The 26,580-nt window shown below is 46.9% G+C and overlaps 1 protein-coding gene across 1 annotated transcript in view; it reads right to left on the reverse strand.

Annotated features, from left to right (window-relative positions):
- Positions 1 to 26,580, reverse strand: part of Wdfy4 (WDFY family member 4) — a 238,370-nt gene that overhangs the window by 71,183 nt on the left and 140,607 nt on the right. The window contains exons 38-44 of the mRNA XM_051141818.1: positions 24,510 to 24,716; positions 23,193 to 23,244; positions 21,091 to 21,272; positions 10,236 to 10,384; positions 5,814 to 5,934; positions 3,283 to 3,368; positions 1,160 to 1,222 (exon numbers count right to left, since the gene is read on the reverse strand). Coding sequence (XP_050997775.1) covers positions 1,160 to 1,222; positions 3,283 to 3,368; positions 5,814 to 5,934; positions 10,236 to 10,384; positions 21,091 to 21,272; positions 23,193 to 23,244; positions 24,510 to 24,716 — 860 coding nt within the window. The remainder of the gene's footprint in view (positions 1 to 1,159; positions 1,223 to 3,282; positions 3,369 to 5,813; positions 5,935 to 10,235; positions 10,385 to 21,090; positions 21,273 to 23,192; positions 23,245 to 24,509; positions 24,717 to 26,580) is intronic.

Below are 26,580 nucleotides of genomic sequence, written 5' to 3' on the forward strand. Positions count from 1 at the left end.
GTCTGTTCCCAGTAGATCCTTGCATGCCACACAGCAGCAGCCTGTGCCAGGCTAGGCAAACTCCCTCTGTGGCCTCACTTCTGCCCCCTGATTCCACAAATGGTACTTCCCAGTCCCCTGTATGACCGGTCCATTGTTGACCAAGTCTTATCTGTTTATTTTTCTTACTAAGACTTCCCTCACCACCCCCTCTTTTGTTTCTCAGACTAAATTGAGGTGTATATCCTCGTGAGAATATTATGAATTGGGCAAGGATAAGGGAGTCTGGGGTGGTTTTGCTTGTTGCTTTGTTGAGCACCAGATACCACACATCAGAAGCTATCAGTATTTTGAATAAATTGGTCAGACCCATCCATTCTCAATACAATTTAATAAATACCATTCCTGGGATGACAACTGCCCTGCCCACACATTTGGATAAAACCAGTCCTTGTCTTCCTATTGTCATTCCCACCAGAAAGAAAAAACATCTACTGATCCTAGATTGGCCTTCTAAGGCGCTGGGCCCCTGCTGAGGAGATGCTAAGTTTTGAGGCAGAAAACGTGCCATCCCCCAGCAAGATGAGCCACATTTTAAGTTTCTATCTAATTCACACTCTACTCTTTCCCTTATCCAAAATGCTTAGAACCAGATATGTTTGAATTTCAGCTTTGGAATTTTGAATATTTGCATATTCATAATGAGACATCTTAGGTCTGGGACCTAAGTCTCTCCAAGAAACAGTTGACAGTCACTGTGACTCCCATGAGAGCAGCTCAGTGGTCGCTTTGTACACATCCTCCACACAAATCCCAGAGACAATGCTAAACACTTTTTGGCATGCTTGGCTGGACTGTGACCCATGAGTCATCTGGGATAACATCCAGATGTTCTTATTTGTGACCTCCCACTGGTGCTTGAGGATTCAGGTTTTGGATTTTATGAATAAGTATGTTCAGCCTGCCTTGATTTAGTTTCTGAGCATCCAGAAACAAGCATGGCTCGTGCACACCCCTTCCCAAGGCTGTGGTAGGGTTAGCCCTTCTAGGGTATGGGAGACTTGCCATTCAGGTCTGTGCAGATCAATAAAAACAAAAATTGCAAACAAGTGTCTGTGCCCTTTGCATGGCGGTAGATGAGGAGAATAAAGACAAAGCACACCCCAGGCCCCAGCATTACCTCAGGTCGAAGGGGTCCTCTGCATTGCTCTTCCCTTTCAGGCTGGGCTGGAAGGTACAAAAGCTAAAGCAATAGAGAAATAATTTCATCAGCAGCAGAAACACTATCAGAACCGGTAGTTTCTACATGCCCTGTCCATGTCCTTCGTTCATCCTGCCCTGCAGTGCTAACCGCCAGATGATCTGAGGTACCTACTACCTCCTTTGGCAATCTCTTGCATCACATATGCTAGGTCCATTCATAACAACAATGGCAGAAAACTATGCTCACTGAACCAAAGGGTTTGGTAGGTCCTTTCAGGGGTGGGGGGGCTAACCACTGTACCTTTCCATGACCAACTTGACAGCTACTTCTGCACATTCCTCTGTGTTCCTGTGGGCTCAAAGGTGACCTGAAGACTCCTAGGGCATGCAGTCTGCATTAGAGTTACATTAGGCTATACTCAGAGTCCCTCAAAGACCCCCTGGAAAGGCTTAATTCCCAGGGTGCCGCTGTTGGAATGCAGTGGGACTGTGGGGAGATGAGATGAAATGAAGGCCTTCCAGTCATTGTTAGGCCCATTCTTTTTTTATTTTTAATTTAATTTTAATTTTATTAATTTATTCAGATTACAACTCAATTGTTATCCCATCACTTGTATCCTCCCATTCCTCCCTCCCTCCCGCTTTCACCCTATCCCCCTCCCCTAGGTCTGTGACCGAGGGGGACTAGATGGTCATAATCTATCAAGCCTCATCTTGGTAGCCTGCTTGTTTTTTCTTTGAGTGCCACCAGGCCTCCCCACCAAGGGGAAGTGGTCAAATATGGAGCACCAGAGTTCATGTCAGAGTCAGTCCCTGCTCTCCACATAACTGTGGAGAATGTCCTGTCCGTTGGGTAGATCAGAGTAGGGGTTTGATGTTTACTACTTGTATTGTCCTTGGTTAGTGTAATAGTTTGAGCAGATCCCCCTGGGCCCCAACCCACCATGGCAGACCAGGCCTGGACAATTGGACAGATAAAGCCAGAGTGTTGGGCCCATTCTTAAAGGGGCCTGTGGGATCTGAGCTGCCTCCTTTTGCTCCCATTTGCTTCATGAAGTGATGCCTTTGCCACATGCTGTCAGCGTCACGCACTAGTTTGACAAGCAACCCAGAGTAACAAGGCCAACTGGTCAAGTACTGGGACCTCCAACATGTGACACCAAATAAGCCAAGCCCTAATCCACTGGCTATCTCAAACACGCTGTTAGAGTGGCAGAACGGAAACTCCCCAGCGCAGAGGAGGACATGAGGCCAATTGAGCACTATGAGTCTGCGCAGCCCATTAAGGTGATTAAGAGTTACCCAGACTCTTTTAGAAGGCCACCAATCCAAATGGAGGTATCCCAGGAAGCCACAAACCTGTGCACCATTTTCCTCCATTCAAGTCCCGAGTCCTGGATGTGGCCACCAGAAAAGCAGAGCTGGAAGCTCCCTAGGTCAGAGGTCACCTGCTCCCCGACCTCTGTGTGCTCTGCTGGTGACCAGGAAGGACCTTGCCATTCTCTCTGCCTAGTTTTTTTCCACAGACCTGTCCATTTCTCTGTGACTTCAGTAACAATAGAAATAAATAACTCTGCATATTAAAATTTTAAACACTGGCTGGCATTGCTTAGATTGATTCATCTACTTGAAGAAGGAAAGGGGCTGAAGTGAGACAGCAGGCTTCTTTAAAAAGAGGCTTGGGCGTGCAAGTGGGAATCAGTGTTTTGGAGTTCTTTCCAGTGAAATACGAAGTTGGGATGACTAAAATTGGCATTTGGAATCCAAAAGAAAGATTAATCCCCTACACACACAAAAGGACTTGGAAAATTGGAAAATACAGCCAAAATATTCTGGCACGTCTATTATATGCCAGCTTCTTAAAAAGCCTGTGTCAGCGTGGCTTTCCCCCTTCAGTCACTACCCCTCCCCCAAATGAAGCTCCTCTGTTTTTGTTTGTACTTTGTCCCGGAAGTCAGAAAGTTCTTCCCTGTACCTCACCTAAATTCTCCTTGCTGTGGGGTTACAAAAACTTTTCCTCAGAATAGAGCTGGGAAGTCTCCATTTCTATGTTCAGGGTTTAAGGATGTTTCTTTGAAAAGAGAATTTGTCAGTCCTTACCTTTTGAAAGCTTTACTCCGGTCGCTGTTGTAGAAGACAAGGAGCTTCGAATGCCCATTTCGGAAGAACATCTCCAGGGCCATATCCTACACAGAGAAACTACTTTATTACAAATGATGACTCTGGAGCAGAGGTGCTTCTGGCTGACAGAGCGGGTGGCAGTTTGCCGTGTGGGTTACCGTGGTAGGAATCACTAATGGTTAGTGCAGACCTCTCTCTAGCTGTGAGAACCTTGGTGACGGATAAGTGAAGCTCTGATGAATGGTAAATCGGGCAAGGTGGTGGGGAGGTAGGGCTCAGGTGATATCTGCCGATGAAACAGGAAGTGAAGGCTTCATCTGCAGGATGGGTGAAGCGCAGGCCAAAGGAGAACATGCTCAGTTGTGCATGTCAAGTTGAATGACATCTCTGGGTCGTGGACTTGGTTTCCTGAAGCAGGAATCACCTCACCAGAAACCCTCAGAAGCTATGGGGTAGGGCTGATTCTCCGTCTGAGCACCATGGCATGTTCATCTGTAGACATGAGATGACGGGGCGCTTACCATACCCATGCCGCTAAGCCGTCCTCATGTGGCCACACACTACAATGCCTGACTAAGGCCTACATGATTTTCTCGCCTTTTCCTTTGGCTGTTTCCTGTTCTTTCTCCTTCCCTCTCCCTCTTCCTTCTATTCCAAGCTATGCCTTTAACAGACTTGGAATAAGGAATACCACAATTCCATATGTGGGCTGAGCCTTAGGGATAACACGGCATCAGGGAGGGAGAACTCCCAGGGTTAGACTGAGACCTGGACACGCCAGGCTTGAATCTTGCCTTATGCACATAGCACCAAACACCACTTGATTCTCCTGGTGGTCAGCAAGTTCTCCTAGCCCAGTTATTCCAGCAGGAGGGGTATTTATATAGGCAACTCCAAGCCCTTTTCTACCAAGACATATAAGAGCGTGGGTTGCTTTTCTCTACAAAGAGAAACATAAGCAATGAGGAGGCAGATGGTGGAATGCAATACCTAAGGCTTACCCAGGTCCTTTGAGTGGCAGGCTCTAATGCTCCTGGGAGAAGCCCAAACTGGATAGTAAATGCTTCTCCTGCAGCCACTCTGCCCCTGGGAGACCCGGATGCCCTCCCACCTATGACCTCTATAACAATCCAGAAAACAACCCTGGAAGCCATCACTATTTTTTGGGAAGGAGGAAACACATAGCACCACTAAGAAAGAGGTGTATAAAACCTGCGAGACCAACATAGAGGCCTAGGAAAGGACCAAGCACATACTGTGTGTCCGACATGTACTCAGTGCTATATTTGCCGTGTGGAAAATGTGAGGCATGGCTGCCTGTGACTAGAGGGTGAGGTGGCCTGGAGAAGTGATCAAGGGAGCCCAGGACCAGCCACTTTGCCTGGGGTCTTCCTTGTGGGGACTTCTGCCATACTCTACCTCCTCACTTCCTTCTTTGCTTTTGAAGAGAGCTTAGAGTCAGGAAAAACAAGAAGCAAAATGTTCAGGCAAAAGCAGCAACAGTGGAGGAGGACTCAGTAGAGGCCCAGACCCTGGTCTGCAGTGTAGCTGGAACTCCCTAGAATTTACTCCCTTGAAAGGTCCTCCTGAGCTTCAGCTTTATAGAAAAATGAGGCTCCTGCAGGAGGCTTACACGAATTAAAACTGTTCCACACACCCTGAAAGAAGCTACAAATCTGAGGACCTAGGTTCTTCTAAGTCAAACAGTGTCCTTTCCTGCTCTTGGGATTTATCCCAGAATCTGCAGAGAGGGATGAACCCTGGCCCTCTCCTCCTACGAGGTTCTCCATTCCCTGTGCCCTGATGCCCGAGAGGCAGCCTTGCCCTTTGCGACGTCAGACTGTAGGAGGTAAGTTGAGGTGTAGGCCACTGGGGCCCAGAGCTCTTCCTCCTGCCTGTGACGCAGGTGATGCTTCTAACTAGGATGTTCTGTGCCGAAAGTGGTGCAGGGGCTCATGGCTGAACTCATTCCCTTACAGGATCCTCCATCTCTGTTTAGCACCTAGGAAGCCCTTGTAGGCAGTGGAGAGGCTCTGGGAGATGTATCATGGGGGACGGTCTTCAGGTCCCTAAATTGCTTGACCTGGGAGATGATGAGAAACTCAAAGCTAGGCAAGTTCTGGGGGGAAGTCAGGAGAGGGGACTGGTGACATGTGTTTCGTATACCTCTGGGTTACCAGCTCTCTGTGATGCCCCAAATTTGAAAATCTTCAGTGCAGTTTTGTATCATAGGGAAGAGACTGATTCCTAGAGGACTCAGCAAGAATAGCCTGAGAGTTAATGGCTCGGCTAGAGAGCCTGTTGTGATTGCTGCCAGAGCTCCAAGTCCACTGGGGACCAGATGATACAGAGGGAAGTGATGCTCATGGTCTTTCTATAAGAGTCCTGGGCTGTATATAGGAGCCACGAGAGATGACAGAAATGCATCTCTGGTGGCAGCTGGTTCACCTGTGTCATGATAAGCAAACCACCTCCTTACACCCTGGGTGGGTCAGAGCCCCTCAACTAACCTGCAGGAGAAAGCGGGCTTGCCGGAGCTCCCGGAGGTCACTGTAGGCATGGCGCTGACAGGAGTAATGGTCAGAGGACCTGTCTTTGCTGCACATGTTGAAAATGAAGGGATCACTGATGCTGAAAAGGAAACAAGATATGTGGTGCACCCATGTGAACTTCCACAGCAGAAAGTGCAGAAAGGCTCTTCTCCTGGCCCCACACCGGACCGGGGGGCGGGGGGGGGGGGCGCTGTAGTTATGCCAACTGCTCTGTTGGCCTCCACTGACATGCCAAGCTGAGTGCCTTCCCAGACCCACTCTATTCTGCCCTTGAAGAGTAGGTGTAATGCTAGTCTTACCCAGGTAGAGTCATGTTGATCCAGAGTGCAGAGGCTGGGTATATGAGAAAACTCCCAGGGTTCAGAAGTCTGCAAATTTGTTACACCACATGGCTCTTCAGTGTTTTAGACCCACTTTCTCCCAATTCTGTATCTTTAGTGGTCCTGGAAGCTCTTCAGATAGACCACCCAGAGTTGTTGGGTGTGTCATGAGATAGCGGTCTACTGAAGACAACATGGTGCAATCACATGGCAGAATGAACTAACTGGATGCTGGAACCCACTTGGCTTGCAAGGTCCAGGCTTGCTTCAGGGAAGGAGATTGATGACCTAAATTCTCCAAGGCTAGGCCTTAGAGGTCCAACCAACATCCTACCAGAGAGCAGAGCCGAGACATGTGTGACCTGAGTCCCACCTCTTGCAACATGGAGGGTAGCCTCTGGGACATAGAAGGTGGCCCGGGAGGCTTTCCATCAAAAGGTTCAGAATGAGCCTGCCTTAGAAAGTAATGGAGAGAGAAGAAAACCTTAGATCTGTCCAAATACTTGTTCCTAAAGAGGAGAACATTCTGTATACTTGAGTCACTGGTGCACCTTGAGGTGAGGCAGGGGGGAGCTTTTGGCACCCATTCAGATAGGGTCTTGAGAAATAAATTAACTTCCTTTATAGCCAGATCTATTTCTGAATAGCTAGGCCCTGTGCCCGTTTTTTCTACATTTCTTTACATTTTATTTTATCTTAAATTGTGTGTAGACCATTACAAACTTTCTGACCATTCTGATAAAATTCCCCTTTAAGATAAGTGACACATGCCCCAACATATCAAAGCTAAAGAAATTCCTGTTCTGACCACAGGCCTAGAGAGGCCAGAGGTGAAGGAATCCTGATCAAGGTGGGGGTATATGGAGGAGACTCCTCCTGGTGCTAGTCCCCAGAGGAGCCCCATGTCACCATTCTGTAGCTGAGAAGGGTCAGGCTGTCACAGACCTGGTGGGAGTTTCTAGTCTAGTCAGTGGAGGCCTAGGTTCCATATTATGAAGAGCTTTGACCTTCGTGTCTAATTGATGGTTCCTGTAGGACAGGGTGCATTGCTGTAGGGCTAATAAAAAAGAAAATGTGGTTTTGGTTTGGAAGCCTTGGCAAGGAATCTGCTGCTGTGTATTACTAAAGCCACTGCTGGGTCTAAGTTGAGCTGTTTCTAAATATTTCTGTCTTTGAGAGCACCAATGGTGATAAGTCTACCCTTCCACCCTTTGCTTAAGCCAAACAGCATCCAGGCCAAGCTCTGGTGGGAATGACAACACTTAATCTTTTTGCGCCCCACAGTGTCCTGCTATGAGACCCACAGAGAACACTCTCTGCACCCTAGCTCAGCTACAGAGCTAGCCAGCATCTCCTGTGCAGGTTGGGCAAAGGTAGAGGCCTTTACTAGCAGTTTCTGTGCCCTCACCTTCCCCTGAGGATGCCATGGTTTTGGGTAGAATTGTGACTTCCTGGAGAGTTGTGGTTATGTCAGAGTGTGACTTTTTTGAAAGTGGCATATTTATAGAAGCCATCAAGTAAAAGTCACCGGAGTGGGCCCTAATCCAATACAACTGATGATTTCATAAAGGAGAGATTATGTGAAAACATGAAGGGGAAGACAGTCATGTAGCTGGTGGAGTATGTCTATGTACAAGCTAAAGAGTTCCAAGGTTTGCCCAGACACCAGAAGCTGATAGGAAAGGAAGGCTTTGAGAAGCTGAGAAAGCAGGTTCCTGCTGATACCTTGAGTCATCCTTTTAGCCTGTAAGGCCAAGTAACTATAAAATTCTGTGGTTCTTTTGGGTCACCTAATTCTTGACAGCCCCAATAAACTAACATAGCCACTAACAGTTCTGCCAAGGAGGGAGCCCAGTATAGCTAGGAGCCAAGCCTCTCAAGAGCATCTTCGCATGAGTCTAGTCACCAACAGGTTCACGTTACTCTTGGGCTTTATTGGGGATATTTTTATGGTGTGTCAGTGAGCCTCTTCCAAGGTCTAATGTTCAGGTGTGCTCAACTCAATGGCTTTTAAGGAAGCATTCAGGGTTGGCTCTGTTTTATTTTTAACAGGCTTATTTATGTATCTTCCTTAGTCTCCATGGTCAAAGTAAAACCAAATCCCCATTGATCTGACATGATCTGTGAGCCTAGTTGGGAAAGCTGTTTCTCTAGTAGTGCCAATACTTTCTCGGGCTATAGACAAGATCTCGGGTGGGGGCATGGCAGGGAGGGGGCGGAAGAGAAGAGGGGGTGTGACTGTCTGATTAGCAAACAGTTCCTTGGGGTGACTAAAAATACCCAGGCAATTCCCTGGAGGTACCCCAAGTTGTTTGCACTCTGCCCTCATTCTAGAAAAGTATGTTTCCAGACAAGGGAAGTCACTCTTGCCATTATAAATCAAATGCCCGACAACTGGGCTTCTACTACAAGTGCAGAGATAGACAACTTGATGATTAAAACAAAGTGTAGGTGATCAATAGGATCTTAGCTAAAGCCAGTTCAATCCAAGCCTAGGTGGAGCTTGAAACGATGGGTTGTGCATGTCATTACGTGGGCATGCTGAGCAACTGGAAAGAGCAGAGGAGCAGAGAGCTTCCATCAGCGTCGAAAGGCCAGCCTGCAGACCCAGTGTCTGTATTGATCAGTATCAATAAAACATGAGCAAGAAGATGGGATGAGTGTGCCAAGTATTAATTATGCTCCTCCAGCGTTGGGAAATCATCAAAGACTTGCAGCAATGGAGGAGGTTTTGGTACGAATAAAAGATGGGAATGAGCAGAAAGGACATCACTAAGTATACGAAAGCAAATTTCAACCCTAATCTAAACAGGGTGGTCTGCCATGCACTCTTCTGCATACTCTTTAACGCTGGCTTACTGACACAAGCTGGAAGTCGTGACAGCCGGGAGTTAAAATTCGTACTACTGAGAGGTCAAGACTGAATTCTTTGCCAACATCTGAAAACAATGGCTTTCAAAGTATGGTCCCTGGTGACTAGTAGAATCAGCCTGACCCAGGAGCTGGCAAAATATCAGACACTAGAAGACCTACTGAATTAGAAACAAGGGAAAAAGGCAGAGCCCAGAAGTCTGTGTTCTAACGATCCCCTCTGGGTGACTTTGGAGTAAGCCACTTTGAAAGTCAACAGGCTAAGAAGCTGCTGTGTCACCACAGGAACCTTTGCAGACTGCAGTGGAAAACCTCTCCATCTATTAAGAGCAAGGACCATGAAAAAACACACAACTCGACAACCTGCAAAAAGCTCTTAAGTTTGACGTTGAGTAGTTGTCTTTCATGAGCACAGAGTTCTCAGTAGGAAATAGCTGAACCCCGAAAGACCAAACATCTGTCTCTAAGAAGGGCCTTAAGATGTCTTGCTACCAGTTGGGATAAAGGTGAGAGACTCCACTTTCTTTCCTCATTTGGTTGTTTTCTTGAGATAGGATTCTCACTTATAGACCTTGCTGGCCTCAGGTTTGGCATCTTCCTGCCTCGGCCTCTTGAGTGTTGGGATAACACTTGTGCCACCCTACATGGGTAATGGCTCAGAAAGGCCTATCCAAACCTTGCTCATGTTAGATCTTAGCCATATCCTCAGGCACCTCCCCCTTACCACAGCAGTGCCAGGATGTCTCCCAACTATGGCTGCAGAAGTGGGCGCCTCCAATCCCAGTATCATGGATGTTCCATTCCAGAGTGATAGTGTGCTCCAACCTCTTTTCCAACATGTCTGCATTGCCTGTGGCACTTGAGTACCTCAGGCAGCTGCCACCGTCTCATATAGAATAATGGGCAGCCAGCCAGTTGTTGAATGTGTACCCTGGTATGATTGAAGCCTGTCATCCAAATAACCTGAGGGAAAGTCCCCCAGTGTTATGATACATTGCCTGGCAGGGAGACATACAGGGCGGCCATGTTGTTGCCTAGCCCAGAGGCTGGCTAGGAGAATCATGACCATGTCTTTTGTTTTATCCTGTGGCTCTAAGCCCACAGTAAACAGTAGGAGAAGGGAAGAGGGGGAACCAACCAGAAGGAGACAGGGCTTGGGGAAATCTGCTGGGGAAAGTGGAGCACTCACTTGGATAAACAGTGGCGGGTGCAGTAGACATCACCTGTGGGAGACAGAGTAAAGTTCTCACAGATGTAAAAGTGCTGCTGGCCAAAGAGCAGGATCCCTTCTGAGACCAGGTGGCCCTGTACGATCACCAAGGGGAGCTTCTGAGACACCTGGAGGGAGACAGAGTACCAGAGTCAGACTGCGACACATCCCCATAATTCTTATGAAGGACAGGGGCTAGTGACCAGCCACCTACTGCACACTTGGAGGTGACAATGGTAGTGGCTTACAAGAATGACAGGCTACACTATCCCAATCACAACCTGCGTGGCACATTTATAACTCAGTACCCTGTGTAATCTTAAATTGACCTACTGACACTACCACTCTGCTCAAGCCATCTGGGTGACATTTTTAAAAAGATATTTCTTTTTTTTTTTTTTTTTTTTTTGAGATATGTCAGGAGCCATAGGACCTTGCCTGACCTGCCCCAGTGGCTGAGAGGCCCTGCTGGCTGAAAGCCACAGCTGTCTGCATACTTGAAATAATTATTCTGCCTGGCAACCACAAAAGATCCAGCCTGACCTTGAGAAAGAGAACATTCGGTGTATCGCAACTTCTGAATAATCGCCCCACTCCACACCTGCTGTCCTTGGGCCTGGCCCAGAAGATTTTGTAACTTTCCACTGCATTCCTTCCTACCCCCCACCCTCTCAGAAGCTCACTTTAAATTTGGATACCCCCTTACAATAAACGGCCCTCGACAAGCCATTTCCCTGGGCCCATGTCTCTCTCGCGCACAATTCTTTATTCACAGGTCGCGACCCTCCTCGCCACTCCACGAATAACTGAACCCGCGGGTCGGGGACAATTATAATTATGCCATTTCTTATATTTTCTCCCCCTACCAACCCCTCTGTTTTATCCCTTCTTGCTTTTTAAAATTCAAGGCCTATATTGTCATTAATTGTTGTTACATCCATAGATGTACACGTACATACATACATACTCCTAAATACTACGTGCTTAGTCTGTATAGTGTTACCTGTATGTATGTTTTCAGGGCTCACCACTTGGTATTGGATAACCAGTTAGTGTGCTCTTCCCTGAGGAAGACTATTTCTGCTGCTCTCAGCATGCCCTAGTTACCTGCAGTTCTTTGTGTAGGATTAAGGCCTCTTGTGCTTTCTCCTACCCACGTTAGTATGTCTTGTTCTTGTCTTCGTTCAACTCATGTTTACATGGCCAGTATAAGGAGACATGATTTACTCAGGACAAACACGATTCCAGGGTCCATCTGGCAATAGCCAATGAGTGGCCGAGGCAGGACTAGAACCCAGGCATGTTCAGAACAAGTGCAAGCCTGGCACTGCTGTCTCTGTAAAGCCAAGGCATGTGTGTGTCCAGGATGCTCACTGGCCATGCAGACACTCACTCCTGGCCTGCAGCCCACACTCCTTCACTGACGGAGAGCACCTGGGACAGCAGCATATCAATTCCCAGCGACATCTTACCCTCAGCCGCAGGTCAATATGGAGTCATGAGGCTAGGGCCCCTTTGCCTCAGTTCAGAGCCACTGCTTGGGTGTGATCAGCTTGGCACAACTGTGCCAAGTCAACTCTGACTTCCCCACTCCAAAATACTTCCTGAGAGCATATCCACATGGAGATCCTAGGGATTTCTTCCTAGGGATTCCGACCTGTGACAACTACTCAGATTCCAGCATGAATAGATAAATAATGAATGAGAACTAAAGGGATGAAGAATAAGGCCAAGGTCAGTATTTTCTCAAAGTGTCTCCATCCTTACAAAATGCAGAATGAAAAGAAGGTGCGGCACATCCTGTAGTGTCAGTGTGAAGGTGCAAGGGTGAAGGAAAAGGCTGAATGTTGCACATACCTGTAAAGTACTAAAGTCTGAGGAAGGGGTGTGTGCGTGTGTGTGTGTGTGTGTGTGTGTGTGTACTAAAGGCTGACTAAGGCATGCACTGTATTCCCAGCTACTTGGAAAGCTGAGGGAGGAGGATTAGTTGAGAGGTTTGTTTGAAGCCAGCCTGGACCACAAATGAGAATCTCATCTCTAAAACTAGATAAATAAGTAAAAGTCTTGCTACAGTCACCAGCACTGTGGTTTGTTCCAGCAAAATCCACCCTGAGGCTCAGTTCCCACCAGCACAGCCTGAGCTGGCGAGGCATTTGGGAAAGGCAATTAGAGCTTTACTGGAGAGATGGCTCAGAGGTTAAGAGCACTGGCTGCTCTTCCAAAGGTCATGAGTTCAATTCCCAGCAACTACATGGTGGCTCACAACCATCTATAATGAGATCTGGTGCCCTCTTCTGCCATGCAGGCACACATGCAGCTGTATACATGATAAACAAATATTAAAATAAATTTTAGGAAGGGCTTTACAATAGATTGGATCAATTTGTCATTTGGTGAATTCAGTGCTTTGCTTTGGAGGAGTCAGTGCACTGTGCTGTTGGGATGGTTCATTTCACAGGGAGCTCATGAGGACAAGAGGGGAGCCAGGCAAGGAATCAGGAATGTTTGCACCCCAAAGACCTTCTGAGTGCAAGTCGGGCTTTTTTGACACTGCTCTTGTTTTCACATAAGCACCATATTTCCCCATCACCTTCCTATGGCTAGTCTTTTCCTTGAGCAGCCCACTTGAGGCCCCTTCCTGACTGCCTCTTGTAGACTCATCTGACTTTCATTAAGAGTAGCAGACAGTTCCAATGCAGTGTATTTCACCAGTCTTCCATGGATTCACATGCCTTCATATATTTGGCATACACAGTGCTGTGACAGCCACCCTCATTGCATGTGGCACTTTGAATTGATAGGTACAGCTCAGCTAAGGAATAAAGTCCTAGGGACCAGACCAGAGTCTCAGCATGAGGGTGTTTTAAATTCTCACAGCTCTTGCCAGTTGCTCCCTTGCAAAGTGGCACCAGACTTATACCTTGCCAGCATGGTTAGGATGGTGCTAAAACTCACATTCAGTTTGACTGTATTTCCCGAGGATTCAAAGTTTAATGCCCATTGTGAGGTTTGAGGGTATAAAAGAGGGGCTCTTTGGAAGTCGGTTTCTAAATATATAAATAACTTCATCAGGGCTGAGTCTTTAAGACTGAGTGCTGACTTTAAAAGAAAATCAGAAGATACATACACATTCACACATACTCCCTGTATCTTGACACATGATGCCCTATCTTACCCTGAGACTCTGCCATCTAGAAGATAATCACTCCATATAGGCCTTCAGCCATCAAACCCCATATACCTAAAGAAACCTCTTTTCTTTACTAAAGCAACCGAGCCTTAAGTCCTTTAGTACAGTATCACAGACTAATCACAGAGTGTTATGTCAGGTCCACTAAACTTTTTTTTCTTGTATCCTTTACAGGTGAAATTCAGAGGTCCCAGCCTCAAGTTCATAAGTTGATATGCGAAGCCATAGTACCAAACCTGGCATAGGCACTCTCAGAACCTCTCCCCTCCCCTCAGCACCACCTCCATTAAGACTTCCACAGTTCCTGCAGTGGGGCTTTGGAGCACATGCCATGGTCTGATCCGTTGCTTCCCTTTGGGGAGGCTTAAGTAACAACCAGAATAAACCAAACCACAAGAAAAAAATGTCTGAAGAGAGCTGGGTTAATAGCTTAAAAATTGATTCTGCTAGAAAAGAGATGGCATTTTAAAAACTAGAAAATGAGCCCAAGTGAACTATTACCTGCTCTTCCATTTAAATTAGCCCTGGGAGGGCTCCATCCGTGTTTACTCATGACTAAGAAATCCCTCATGCCTCGACGCTATCGATCACTTCAGACAAGGGAACTTTTGCTTCTCCCGGAGAACTTCTTAAAGACCTGCTAGATGATGTATGGTCATTCCCAGTGGGTGGATAACTAAGAAAGTAAATACACCTCCATCTGCGGATGATGGCCAACAGGTTGTCTGGAAAGCTAGGGAGGCTGGAGATGAAACATAAATGGCAACAGCAGCTAGAGTCACTGGGAGGCAGCTTAGAAGAGCACGTGGCCTACACACAGGGCTTCCATGGTGTGGCCTACACATAGGGCTTCCATGGTGCATCTGGAAAGGGCAAGGCTGACTATACATCTTTGGAAGCTGTCTGTGGCATCATTAGTCTACACTCTGGTGCAGTGTTCAGGTCCGTAGACAGAAAAGCTGAGGCCACAGAGGTCACCAGAGGCAACTGTCACTGGAGCTGCCCATGTGTCTATTATCTCTCTTCTATTTGTGAGCACATGAACTATGTAGCTCCTTCTCATGTCCTCAGTGCATGCTATTAGGAGCAGCAAACGAATCAGGCACAATCCTCCCTTGGTGTCCCTAGGGATGCTTCCAGAACCTCTGTACACTTCTACCAAATTCCACAGATACCTGAGTTCCTTCTATCTCCCTATTTCTTTAAATCATCTTTAGATGATTTATAATACTTAACATAATGCCAGGACTCTCTACACTGCTGTATTGTCTGGGGTAGAGTGGAGGGATTAGAGCCTGCAAGAGCTCAGTACAGACACAAAGCTTCAAAATATTTTTTTTATTCACAGGTGGTTGCTGAATCCATTGACATAGCATCTGAAGGTATAAGAGTTCAATTATTATTCTTGATTTTCAAAAAAAAAAAAGATTGCTGATAAAAACTAAATTAAAACTATCAAAAAGGGAGATAGCCTGCAAAACTCCTATTTGTGTTGATTCCCATGTACTCTGGTATCTACTTTTTCTAAGTGGATCGCAATTACTTACAGCATCAGCCACGCCAGTAATGAGACAAAAGGATCCTAAAGCAATGTAGAGCTTCTGCTTGTTTTTGCTTGAGCGCAGCGATGACACAGCAATAATGCAAAGAAGCACAGTGCTGGCTCTCCTTAAGAACTTCTCCCTCCCAGACAAGGAGCAGGGATGCCCCCTGCCTGCCTGTCTGTGCCACTTCCACAGTAGGCAGCTGAGTCAAGCCTCCCTCCTTTCTCTGCAGGCTCTGGGAACAGGTGGAAAGACCATGACTTTGACTTTGGCAGAGTTGCCTGCTCCAATAATGTGAAACATGCCACAAGTCCCAAAGGCAGCTCAAAGCTCAGTTCCTGCGCCGTCATCACTAAGGGTATGTTCCTTAGCACTTGATTGGCAGCATGACTAGTCAGGATCTCTGGGTGTTATAAACCTGGACTTGAGGGTCTATTGAGATCTGAAACATTCCAAGGGCTCCTGTAGGAAAGGCTTGTCGGTCAACTCGTGGATGGAATGATCAAGAGGTGCCTGGATCATGAAGGCTCTGACCTGGGGAATGTACTAGCCCACCGATGGACTTGCCACATCATGCCTTAATTAGATGGGACCTAGTCGGAGACAGTGAGTCGCTTTGGGTCTTTCCTTGAAGAATATAGCTTTCCCTGGCTGTTCACTTTCTCTCTCTGCTTTCTACTCTCCAAACAGTGAGCAACTGACCCTGCCATATGAATGTTCAAGCCACCATGATGTTCTCCCTTAACTCAGACCCAAAGCGGCAGAGCCCAAAACTCTGGGAACTATAAACTAAAATAAACCTTTCTCCTTTCTGGTTGTTTTCCTCAAGTGTTTTGTCGCAGTGACAAAAAAGGCTAACTAATAGGCATTTACTGGAAGCAGTAGCACAAGCAAGAGTCATCAAGGCTGCCTGCAGCACAAACTTTGTATTCCCAGGCTGAATTCCTAAAAGTTTCAGTTCAGCAGGGGCAGAGTTGAGGCTTTGAAATAGCATCTTGAGGACATACATAGAAGATTCTCGTGCAGATGACTCGAAGAACACACATGAAGCTGAGCCAAGGCCAGCAGTTCAGGCAAGAGCCAACTGTTTCATCTGATTTAAACATATTGCTTGGCATTCACTTGTCCATTTGTTCCTTCATTTATCTTTACACGGCAGTGTTAGCGAGGGCCCCGCCCACTGGAAACACAGAAGGAATGGAATCATGCCTTCAAAAGGTTTATGGTCTAACTGCACCTTCCACACAGCAAGGGTGGGAAAGGACAGGCTTTTGAAACAGCAGTGAAAGTGTCTTTTGCAAAGGCTGCATGAGAGAAAGTAATTTACAAGGAGGTGACCCCAAGACTGAGTTAGGGCTAGTATGTGTGTGTGTGTGTACCTCTGTGTAATTAGCTAAAAGGCCAGCCGTGTGTGTACATATATGTATGTGTGCATTTATGTGAGCTTATGCATGCATAGAAATGAGGAAGGTAAGTTATAGGTCAACTGAAGGATCACCTCGTGTAAAGCATACGTTACAGAGGGCCTCAGAAGGCATTAATCAGGGATGACATGTGCAACTGTGCTTTTAACCAAGTCCTGGTGACTCACTGGAAAAAGAAGGTTTGGAAACAACAAAGTCAATACCTACCGTTGTTAACCTCCTGCAAGCAGCTTTAGTTCAAAACACCCAGGAAGAGCTTGTAAGAGATGTTATCCAGAGCCAAAACATCCCCCTTTGAGCTGGCTACCATGGTCAAAGTCACATTTTTACGTTTAGTTTGTATGTGTGTAAAAAAAAAAAAAAAAAAAAAGATTCAGTTGTTTAAGTTGACCTGCAATCAAAGAGAATAACACACAGCAAAAAGAAACCAGCCCTGGAATTCTGAGTCAAACAGATCCAGAAGCTGAATGGAAGGGTATGAGATACTGTGCTCAGGGCGCAGTGACTGACAGGCCCACAATTAACATGCATTACATCCACCACACAAACGGCCAGTGGAGCTGTTTGCAGGGAAACCGTGCTGAGGTTCTGGGAATCATTAATCAATGATGCAGAGCCAGCTCTGAGTAACGGAATAATTACCTTCCCAGGTATTGCTGGAGGCAATGAGAGCTCACTTGATCACACAAGGAAATGAACTCTGCTGGAGCCACTCTGGAGCTGTGACATCCCTGGCCCCCTCCCCTCACTTAGATCCTGCAACTCCGAAAGTCTCAGCAGAGACAGACCACCAGGCTCACTAGAAGGAAGGTGTGCCCTGAGGTCTCCAGAGACAAAAATATAGGGTCGTGAGGCAGCAGAGGGGTGGGGGCAGGGATACACTGTCATGTCCTGTCCAAGGAGGTTTTATTTAGAAATTCAGAAAATGTGTGAGGCCTGATGTCTTGTGAAGACATGGATAAACTTTCTCTACATTTGCTTAAGTGGGTTCATATTTCAAAGATACCTGCACTCAGCCCACCTCAGACTAGTTCCATGTTTGACAAAAGCAATGGGAGACCCACGGATCAGGGATAAGACCATGCAAGAGCATCAATAAGGTAAACACACACACAAGGGGCCAGGCCATGGCAGACTAGAGATAAAGCACCAGTTAACCAAGCATAAGGCCACGGTGGACCAGGAATATGTGACCTATGCAGTAGGCATCAAACCCAACCAAGGAAACGAATCCAAGCAACATTTGCAAAGCACCACTGCTCAGCTGGGGGTGAGCATCATCTTGTACAGATGTCTGCATCCAGTCCCACGTTACCAATATTGGATTTCCTTCTCCCCCCTCCCCCCCCCACCCATCCTCTTCCCGCAGGCACAGGGACACAAACACTAAGTGAGAGTTAACAGTTTCAGTTACTTCTCTTCTTTCTGCCCCTGCTGGGATTTAAGCACATTACTCAGACCCCCGCTGCTGCAGCCAAAGGCACTGTGACAGCTTCCTGCTGTGTAACAGCGAGGCTAAGGAGCTGGAAGTTTAAGTAAAATGCCAGGTAGGATGACAACCCCTCCCACCCCACCCCTACCTCCCCACTGCTTGCCCTGCTTCTGTATGGGAAAGACAGTCACTTGTACAGGCCAGATCCTAGTCTACCCAAATGAGACCCCAATAAACCTGTTACTGGATGGTACATGTTCCTAGAAAGCCATGCAATGGCAAAAACAAGACTCTCAGACACAGGAAATGTGTCAAGGATTCCTGTTGGCTGTGACAGGTTGGAGCTGGGACTCCTCTGGGCCAGGCCTAGAAACCTCAGAGTTTGACCTCAGCTGTGGTCAGGAAAGACTGGACACCCTCACCCCTGTGACCTGACCCTAATGGTCTTGGAAGAATAAGGACACTTAGATGTCTACAGAAGTTTTCCCAGAAGTTGAAGATGAGCATTAGGCGGGTATGGTGCACAGGGATAAAGCCAGTGTACCCATGTAACAGGTACAATGGTACCCAATATAACAGGCTGTAGTTCGAAGACATCTCCTGAGATCCCAGTGCCACACATCAGCTAGGCTAGATGGTTGCTCTGAAGGGGCCTGACTTCTGGATATCTTCCTGGATCATCTGGTGAGGCCAAGACGAGCCCTGAGTTCAGCCCAGAAGAGTCCCATAGAGAATAACAACAGAAGACAGAGGCTGGATGAGGTAGAGGCAGAGAGATTCACCAGTAAGAAAGGTTTGACACACACTGGTTGCCAGCTAGGAAGATGGAGAGAAAGGACCACAGGATGAGGGATACAGGCCTTTCCCAAGAAGCTGAAGATGCCTCAGCTGACAAGCCATCAAGCCTCAGACATAGTCTGGCAGCATCTGAATGAACCTGGAAAGGGATGCAAACCCAGGCCCTCTTGAAGGCTCCGCAGCTGTGTCAGCATCCCTGAGCTAAGGGACTCTCCCAGAACCAGCCGAGGACCAGTGCTGGGTTCACTAAGTTTGTCCATTTGTTAGCTGGCAACGGAAAACTAATTCACAGCATTGCAGGGTTGAGCATCTTCCATTTAGCTGTTTTGTTTAATCTTGCTTTACTTTTTTTTACTGTTTCTCATGTGCTAGAGTTAGGAGTCTATGTTGCCACACCCAGCTGCATGGCTCTCCTCTTGCCAAAGCATTGAGAAGAACTGGAGACAGTGTGAAGCTGATGTCCCTTTCCCATGAGCAAAGTGGGGAGAAGCTGGCACTTGTCTTTATCCCCCAGTGTCTGCCCTTCTCACCATGGACAGGGAATGTAGCAGCATTTCTGGCCTCTGACCTCCAGGGTTGGTAATAAATCCCAGGCCCCAGTCATGAAAAAAGAAAAGAAACAACAACAAACAAACAAACAAAACACCAACTGTCTCCAGGCATTGCAAAATATCCTTTGGGGAGGAAATTTGCCCCTCCCCCAGCATTGCTGCTTTATATAATCAATCCCTTTAGGATGCTTCTGTAGAAAACCCAGGCCTCCCAGCACTCATCAATTGACTAGGTGTTTACCTATTATTCATTTACCTTTGTGATCTTGCTAATATGTTGGTAGATGCCAACTGTTAGCAATTAGTCCTCAGTTATGGGTCATGGTAAGTGTGTGTGTGTGTGTGTGTGTGTGTGTGTGTGTTGGGTACTTGGGGTTAGGTGTCAACATCAGCAATGACAGAGGTAGGCAAATGAAGGTAGTTTTGGGTGTTGGCAGCAATGATGGGAGTTAATGCGGGAGACAGTAGAGAGAGAGAAACAAACAAACAAACAAAAAAGACAACGGACACACCAGCTCTCAGGTTCTAGAGCAAGGAACAGATAAGATTAGCTGCAGAGTCAGTTGCAAGGTCCAGATAAGTAGAATGCTACAGTTAGATAAGCCTTTATGATGGCCAAAGCCAGTAGCTTGGTACAATAAGATCCCAGAAACACCCTGGGACTGGTGCCTGTGCAGGTAGAATGCTTGCTGAAAGGTCACTACCAGCCAGTGTGGCCAGGCATTTCAAACCAGTCTTCTCATTCCAGCCCTGGGAAAGACCAATCCAGCTTTAAAATCCCTAGGAGTCCCTGCAAGGATCCTGTCGCTAAGAAATGTGCTACAGTTCCTGAGACTTGCAAGTGCCCATTCCCATCCCTCTAGATTGTCATCTGTTCCCAGAAACTCAGACTAGTCACTCAGCAGGCTCCAGTTAGATCTACCCTCAGGGGCAGCCAGTATACCAGGCTCATGCACTCATCTCTTTACAGTCTCCTCATTGTCCCCTCCTGTTTAGATAGATTACCTCATTTGCCTACACCCCCATGGAAGGACCTAGCTTATACTCAAGACTTGATGCCCACAGGTTTTTTGCAAAGGGAGGAGAATAGCCTTTCTTGAGCATCTCCCGCGTGCCCCATTCTCAGTTGGTCTCTTCTGCTATCCCATCTAAACCTAGCCAGAACTGTGTGAAGTGCATGCTAACAGCTCCACAGGAAAGGCGAGAAAGCAGGTCCACAAAGGCTAGCTGGGGACTGTTCAGGATGTGGCCAGAAGAGATTTGAACTTTATTCTCAGATACGTGCTTCATCTTCCATTCTGTTTTTAGACTTAGGTAAAAGGACCCTTTTCTGAGACCCCCAACTTTAGTGAGGCCCCCATGGCTCTTTGGTTTGGTTTGGATAAGTATCAAAGGTTCAGGCATCAATGCTTGGTCCCAAGGGGTGGCAATACTAGGAGATGCCTTATGCCTTCAAGAGGTAGGGCCCAGTGAGAAGTACTTAAGTTACTGGGGGTGTGCCCATGAAGAGCCTAATGGAATGCCAGCCTGCATGTCTCTCTCTTCCTCTTCCTCTCTTCCTTCATCCCTTCTCTTCTTGGCCCAGATGTCAGCACACACTCCCACCATGATGCAGACCCCAGCAGGGTTCTAAACCAACGGGGATGCTCAGTCCTGGGCTTGAACTCTAGAACTCTGAACTGAAACACCTTTTTGTCTTTATAAGTAACCTTTCTTAATTAGTAGAAATCTGAAGATAATACACATTCCTGTGGCCATGCCTGCTCCCTCTATTCATCTTTCATGTAGTAGGCAGGTGTGAACATTATTGGAGATTCCCTACATGGGCAATGACATCCCAGTTCGGTCTTGTCGGACACTCTTAATGGATTACCGTGGCTCCACCCATGTGTTACCTTTTCTCCATCAAGAAGCTCTTGTAAAATGACTTGTCTTTCCCTGCATAATTCCAAGAAATCTTCTGATTGCAGGCTTTCATGCAAGGCAGGGAAGAAGGTCAGTTGTGTGCAATCTATTCCCACCTCGTCTGGCCTGCTCTCAGCTTCTTCTGATGTCAGCTCATCTGCAGTAGTGAAAACTGGACACATTGTCTTGGTGTGAGACACATTATGCCACAGTGGGGGACATGCAGAGTGAGCCTTTGTCACTGAGAGGAACTGTGAGGCTCTGGAGTGGAAGTAGTCAGTGTGCCCTTCCACTGTTCCTTAGAATGAATATAGCTGCCTGACCTGTGTTATAGTCCACACTCCTATGAGCTGGCAAAACTGTGTATGCCCATCCCATGGCTCCTCTACAGCCATTAAATGGATGCAAGGCAACATTTTTGAATCCATTGTCACTGATCAATGGAGCATCTCTCTTTAGGTCTCTCTAGGATTTGCACCTCCTGAACGTGTTGGTTCTCTCTTCTACAAGAGTGTCGTTGCTATTTCTAAACAACAGAAGCTCTAACGTCTTGTTTAAAGGAGTTGGAGATGCTATGATGCCATAACAAACAGAAAGAATAACACTCGCGTGCCCTGAGTAGGAAGAGTGTCGGTCTCCAGTAGGCGCTCTGGGCTGGACATTGTCTATGTAGTCCTAGCTCATCCTCAGTTTGCCAATGAAAAAATATGAATAAGGCTTGGGGCTTTGCCCAAGACCATACGGCTACTGGATTAGAGGGAGTGTGAAGCAGGTCTCCCTAAGTACAATGTAAGGTCTCTTCTGCCTCAGTATGCTTAGCTTCACTATGCACAAAGGGACTAGCTAGCTTCTGGTGTCTTTTCTGAATGTATTCATATGTGTGATTTTGAACATAAGTGTTGCGTTTGCGAAAATTTCATTCAAGATTATGCAATAAGTGCTTTAACCAATTTACTTTAAAGGTTTTCCAACAGTTTAAACGGCATTGAATGGTATCCACTGTATTTCTGTTTTGTAATTAACAAGACCCCTGTCCTGTTCTTTAGAGACATGGTGGCTTGAGCAAGGAACCATATGGTATTTGCTGTCATTTCTGTTCATGGCTAGATTTGTTTGCCAAGAGCCAGAACATCTGGATCCAAGCTAAGCAGATGACAGGATAGGTGTCCTCAACTTGCTCCTTCTCTATCCACGGGTCCCGAGTGCGCCCATATTTAGAGGAGGTGTGCTGCTCATGACTGCAGAGCTATGAGCCATTTTCTTTGTGCCAAAGCTCAGCTCTTTGACAACCTTCCAACCTAGGAATCTCACATCTGGAAGGATGAAAGTGCCTGCTGCTCCCAGAGCTAGTGCTCACCAGCTTGCCCTCTGAACAGAGCTTAGTGCTGTAGGGACCAGCACCAAGAAGGCCCTTAGTACTGTTTTGCAACAGGTCTGTATTAGGGTATGTGCTGGCGATATCAATGAGGCCCAGGGTTACAGATACTCACAGGTTCTGCTCACCCAACTAAAAGATGAAGCAGCCCAGGGATAGATCTATGGAAATCCAGCACACACTTCCTACCACCTCGCCCCTACCTCAGAGAGGTAGAGCAGGTAGGGGTGCTGTGATGCTGCGGCTGGGAGCTTAAAGTGTAGAGGAAAGAAGCCAATGGGCACATTGTCATCCTGAGTCCTGTGCCACAATGGAACCCCAAACTCAGCCTGAGATCAGAGCCTGGCATTCTCAGCTCTAGGCTTGTGTTACAGCCGGCTGGCAGGCAGCAACCCCATCAGCAAACTTGCTACTCAAGCAGCGAGGGAGCCAGGCTTACTAGTGGAGAGATGTTGCCATCACATCAGAAGTAGCCGGCTGGCCACCCCTGAGATCTCAGGAAGTCACAGGCTGCAGGTGTGAGCGTAAAAGACACAATTTCACTACTCAAAAGAGGAGTCATAAGGGAAAACACAAAATTGACTCTCTCCTCCCTCCTTCCCTCCCTCCCCCCCCCCCCCACACACACAGAGTAATATCTTTAGTGAGGGTATTAGATGAAATCAGCAATAGGCTTAATTATTGAAGAGAAAAAAGATAAAGTTATAAACTCAGTACCTTGGTTTTCAGCATTTGTCTGAGAAACATCACCCTTTCTGTCTTGGCTCTTCTGAAATAAGACCAGAGAGAAGAGAAAATAAATCTCAGATGTTGTTTGTACCCCATTCCTTCCCCCACCGATCCTCAGACAGATGTGAATGAGTGCAACTTCCTTAATTTACTCTAGACTCTGGTACAAAAGGAAGAACGTGCTAACTCCTACAGGTTCATGTAAAACGAAAGTGTTCGTTGTTTCAGAGTGAAGGTGGAAACTGCAGCCTCCCTTACAGTAATTACCAAAGGAGGTGCCAGGGTGGGATCAGACAGCATGTTGGCTGTCTGCATGTGGGGCCACCATGAAGAGGATCTGGGCTGGACAGCCATAGGGACCAGGGACCAAGTTACAGAGCCAAGCTTTGGCACTGTTGCCCACACAGTGAGCAAGATGCCTTTTCTCCGTCCCCCAAATTCTAAAAAAATGTTTTAAGGAAAAAATATACTAGATGCTGCCAGTCGTTGATGACTGTTAAAATACAAGTGTCTAGTGAGTAAATTAAATATAGTTTTCTCCTTAAGTTTTCAGGGGGCTTAGCATGGATAAAGATGCTGGGGTGACAGATTGGTACCATGTTGGAATGGATACAGTGGGGGGAGGGGATACCCAGAATTTCAGTGTTCAGAAGGCTGTCTTTCAATCTACTTTAAATTACATATGTTTGATGAGGACATGAAAAACTGTTGCCAGGTTTGTTTGTTTGGGTTTTTTTTCCCCTTTATCCACTATAAAATAACGCCAAATGACTTCTTCCCCTGAAAATGTAAAAATATGTATCTGATGATCTAGTTCTATAAGCCTCTGGGGATTGGGGGAGAGCCAGCCCCTAGAGACCGGCCAGATCCCTCTGCCTGGGTACTGTGTGGACTAAGCAGGTCACTGGTTTGAGCTTACAGAATTGCTGAATTTGTGAGATTTTTTTTCACTGTAGAACTTATTACAGGACTTGTTTGTGCAGTAACTAATTCCTAGCAGGGCATATACCAAGTGTGCAATGACAAAAGGCTCATGCGATAGACAATGGACTTGTAGTGATGGGTCAGGGCTTAAGTATGGCCCTTCACACACTCACCCACCCACTCGTCTACCCACTCATTTAGGCTCCGGGAGGGGGAGTTATTTATTGCCCCATCCCCCCAACACCCCCGATAAATTACTTCAGTAATAAGTTTGAGGACTGTCCTGACTTATCTAGGAACATTCTGTCTTCTTGGTAAGAGGCAGCGGTGAAGGACGCATAACCACTTTCCGGCATACTTGCCACCATACCCAGCGCTTACCTTGCACCCTCCTAGGTTCAGGGCCTCCCATGAAGGCAACCGTCTGATGCGTTTCCTCATGCGAGCTGGTCCTTCCCTCCTGTCCAGTTCCCACTGGGAACAGGGTGTGGATTTTTGCACTGGGCCCCACAGTCCCAGCTCCCCAAAGAGCTGCTCCCGCATCCTGGCCCAGGCTGTGGCTGCCTCGATGCTTCCACTTTTCCACCTCTGCAAAGCAGAAATACAAGACCATGCTTAGACACGTTCCCCTTGTAGGCCTGCCTCAGATGCTCCTCCAGGTAGTCCACAGCCGTTATGTATAGCATCCTCTCTGGAGCAGGCCAAGAGAAGAAAGTTATTTCTCAGTCTCATGATCATTCAGACTCGGGTGAGGAAGGAGAAAACTGTGCAGCCTTTGGGCCTTCCAAGCTACTAGACTGTTGGAGGGACTGGGCAAGCAGCAACCGATCCCAAGGACTTGGGGTCTCCATAGCTCCTGCCTTCTAAAATAATGCTTGGTCCTCCAGCAGATCTGAACTTTTCTAGTAGAGTAGGGACCAACAGTCCTATGATGACTGCTGATTTGAGCAAGTCATATTTACCTCTGGACTTCAGAATCCACAATGATTAAATGAGACACTTGGTCTGCATGTAGTGTGCGGACCTTTACATCTTAACATCATAGGATTCTTGAATATGCTACAGAATTATATGTTATAGGGTTAGAGATTAGTCAAAGGAAAGCAAACTTGAGTGTACATGCAAATAAGCTAACATTCATGAAGTCCTTGGTTTGTGTGTGTGGCTTTACCTCCCTATCTTCTACTGTCATGTAGTTTAAGCCTTTTAGCAAGCACATTGACACCCCACGCTGTTTCTGCAAGCCACACTAAGGTTTCATGCCACGCCTACCAAAGAAACGCTTTAGTCTAGTTGGAACAGCAGAATTAACTTCAAATGAGCTTCTGTAGTTGCTCTAATATCTGGTGGCATTTGTCCTAAATGTTTGTTTTTCAGAAATTGGGTGGATAAATATAGTAATAGAGGCAACAGATGCTTCAAAAATTTAGCCTACAAAAAATTAGCCTAAGGAGAAAGGAAATCTGAATGTGTGCTAGGCCCAGTTTTTGGCATTGGAGCTCTCTGAAGCTCAGGCAGAGGAAGTGAGTTTGGCTCTCAACCTCCACAGGGCACTTCCCCTGGGCAGGGGCAGCCCTGAAAACATGTGGCTTGACACAAACTAGAAAGTGATCTTGTTTCAGGATGAGGCTGGATCAGCAGAGTAAGCTTACCCAAGACTCACCCTTCTCTCCATGTGTCCCTTGAGCTTCAAACTCACCAGCAATCTCACGCGCGTGTGTGTTCGTGTACGTGTGTGAGAGACAAGGAATGAGTGAGAGAAAGAGAAGCAGGGAGTGGTTAAAGAGTGAAATGGTCAAGAGAGAAGGGAGAGAGGAGAAGAGGGAAGGCGGGAAGGAAGCGGGAAGGAAGGAAGAAGGAGTCGGAGAGGAGAGAGGTGACGGAGGCTGGCCATGTGGGTCAAGCTCTGCCTGAAGCCTTCCTCTCCCCTGAGCTCTTCGTCCCTTTATCAGTTGCACAAGCCAGTTAGTGTTGATGCCCTGGCCCTGGTGGCTAAGAAAAAAAAAAAAAAAAAAAAGCCATGCAAAGGCTTAATGAGACAGAGACTGGGGTAGAACTGACACAGCCCATTAGTCCCCAAGGAGCCCAAAGAAGAGCATGTATGAGGAGCATTTTAGTGGGGTGACCAGCATCTCTCAGAGTGTTTTATGAGGGGAAGGCAGGCTGAGGCACCTCTGTCCATCATAGCAAGGCCCTGTCACGGGAATAGCTTGGTCCAGACACAGAACAGAAAATTAAAAAAAAACAAAAAACACAAAAAAACAACAAACAAACAAAAAAAAAACACCAAAAAAAACCAAAACCAAAAACAAAAAAAAAAAAACCAAAAAACTCTGCAGAGAAGAAAATGGACAGGGCTTGGACAAAGCAGAGGGGTAACTGGACATGTTAGAGAAGATGGGGGGTAGTTCCAGAAGAACTCTTAGAGCCAGTAGAGAAGTGACAGGCAAGT

This window comes from Acomys russatus, chromosome 3 (genome assembly GCF_903995435.1).
Source record: "Acomys russatus chromosome 3, mAcoRus1.1, whole genome shotgun sequence".
Classification (NCBI taxonomy): domain Eukaryota; kingdom Metazoa; phylum Chordata; class Mammalia; order Rodentia; family Muridae; genus Acomys; species Acomys russatus.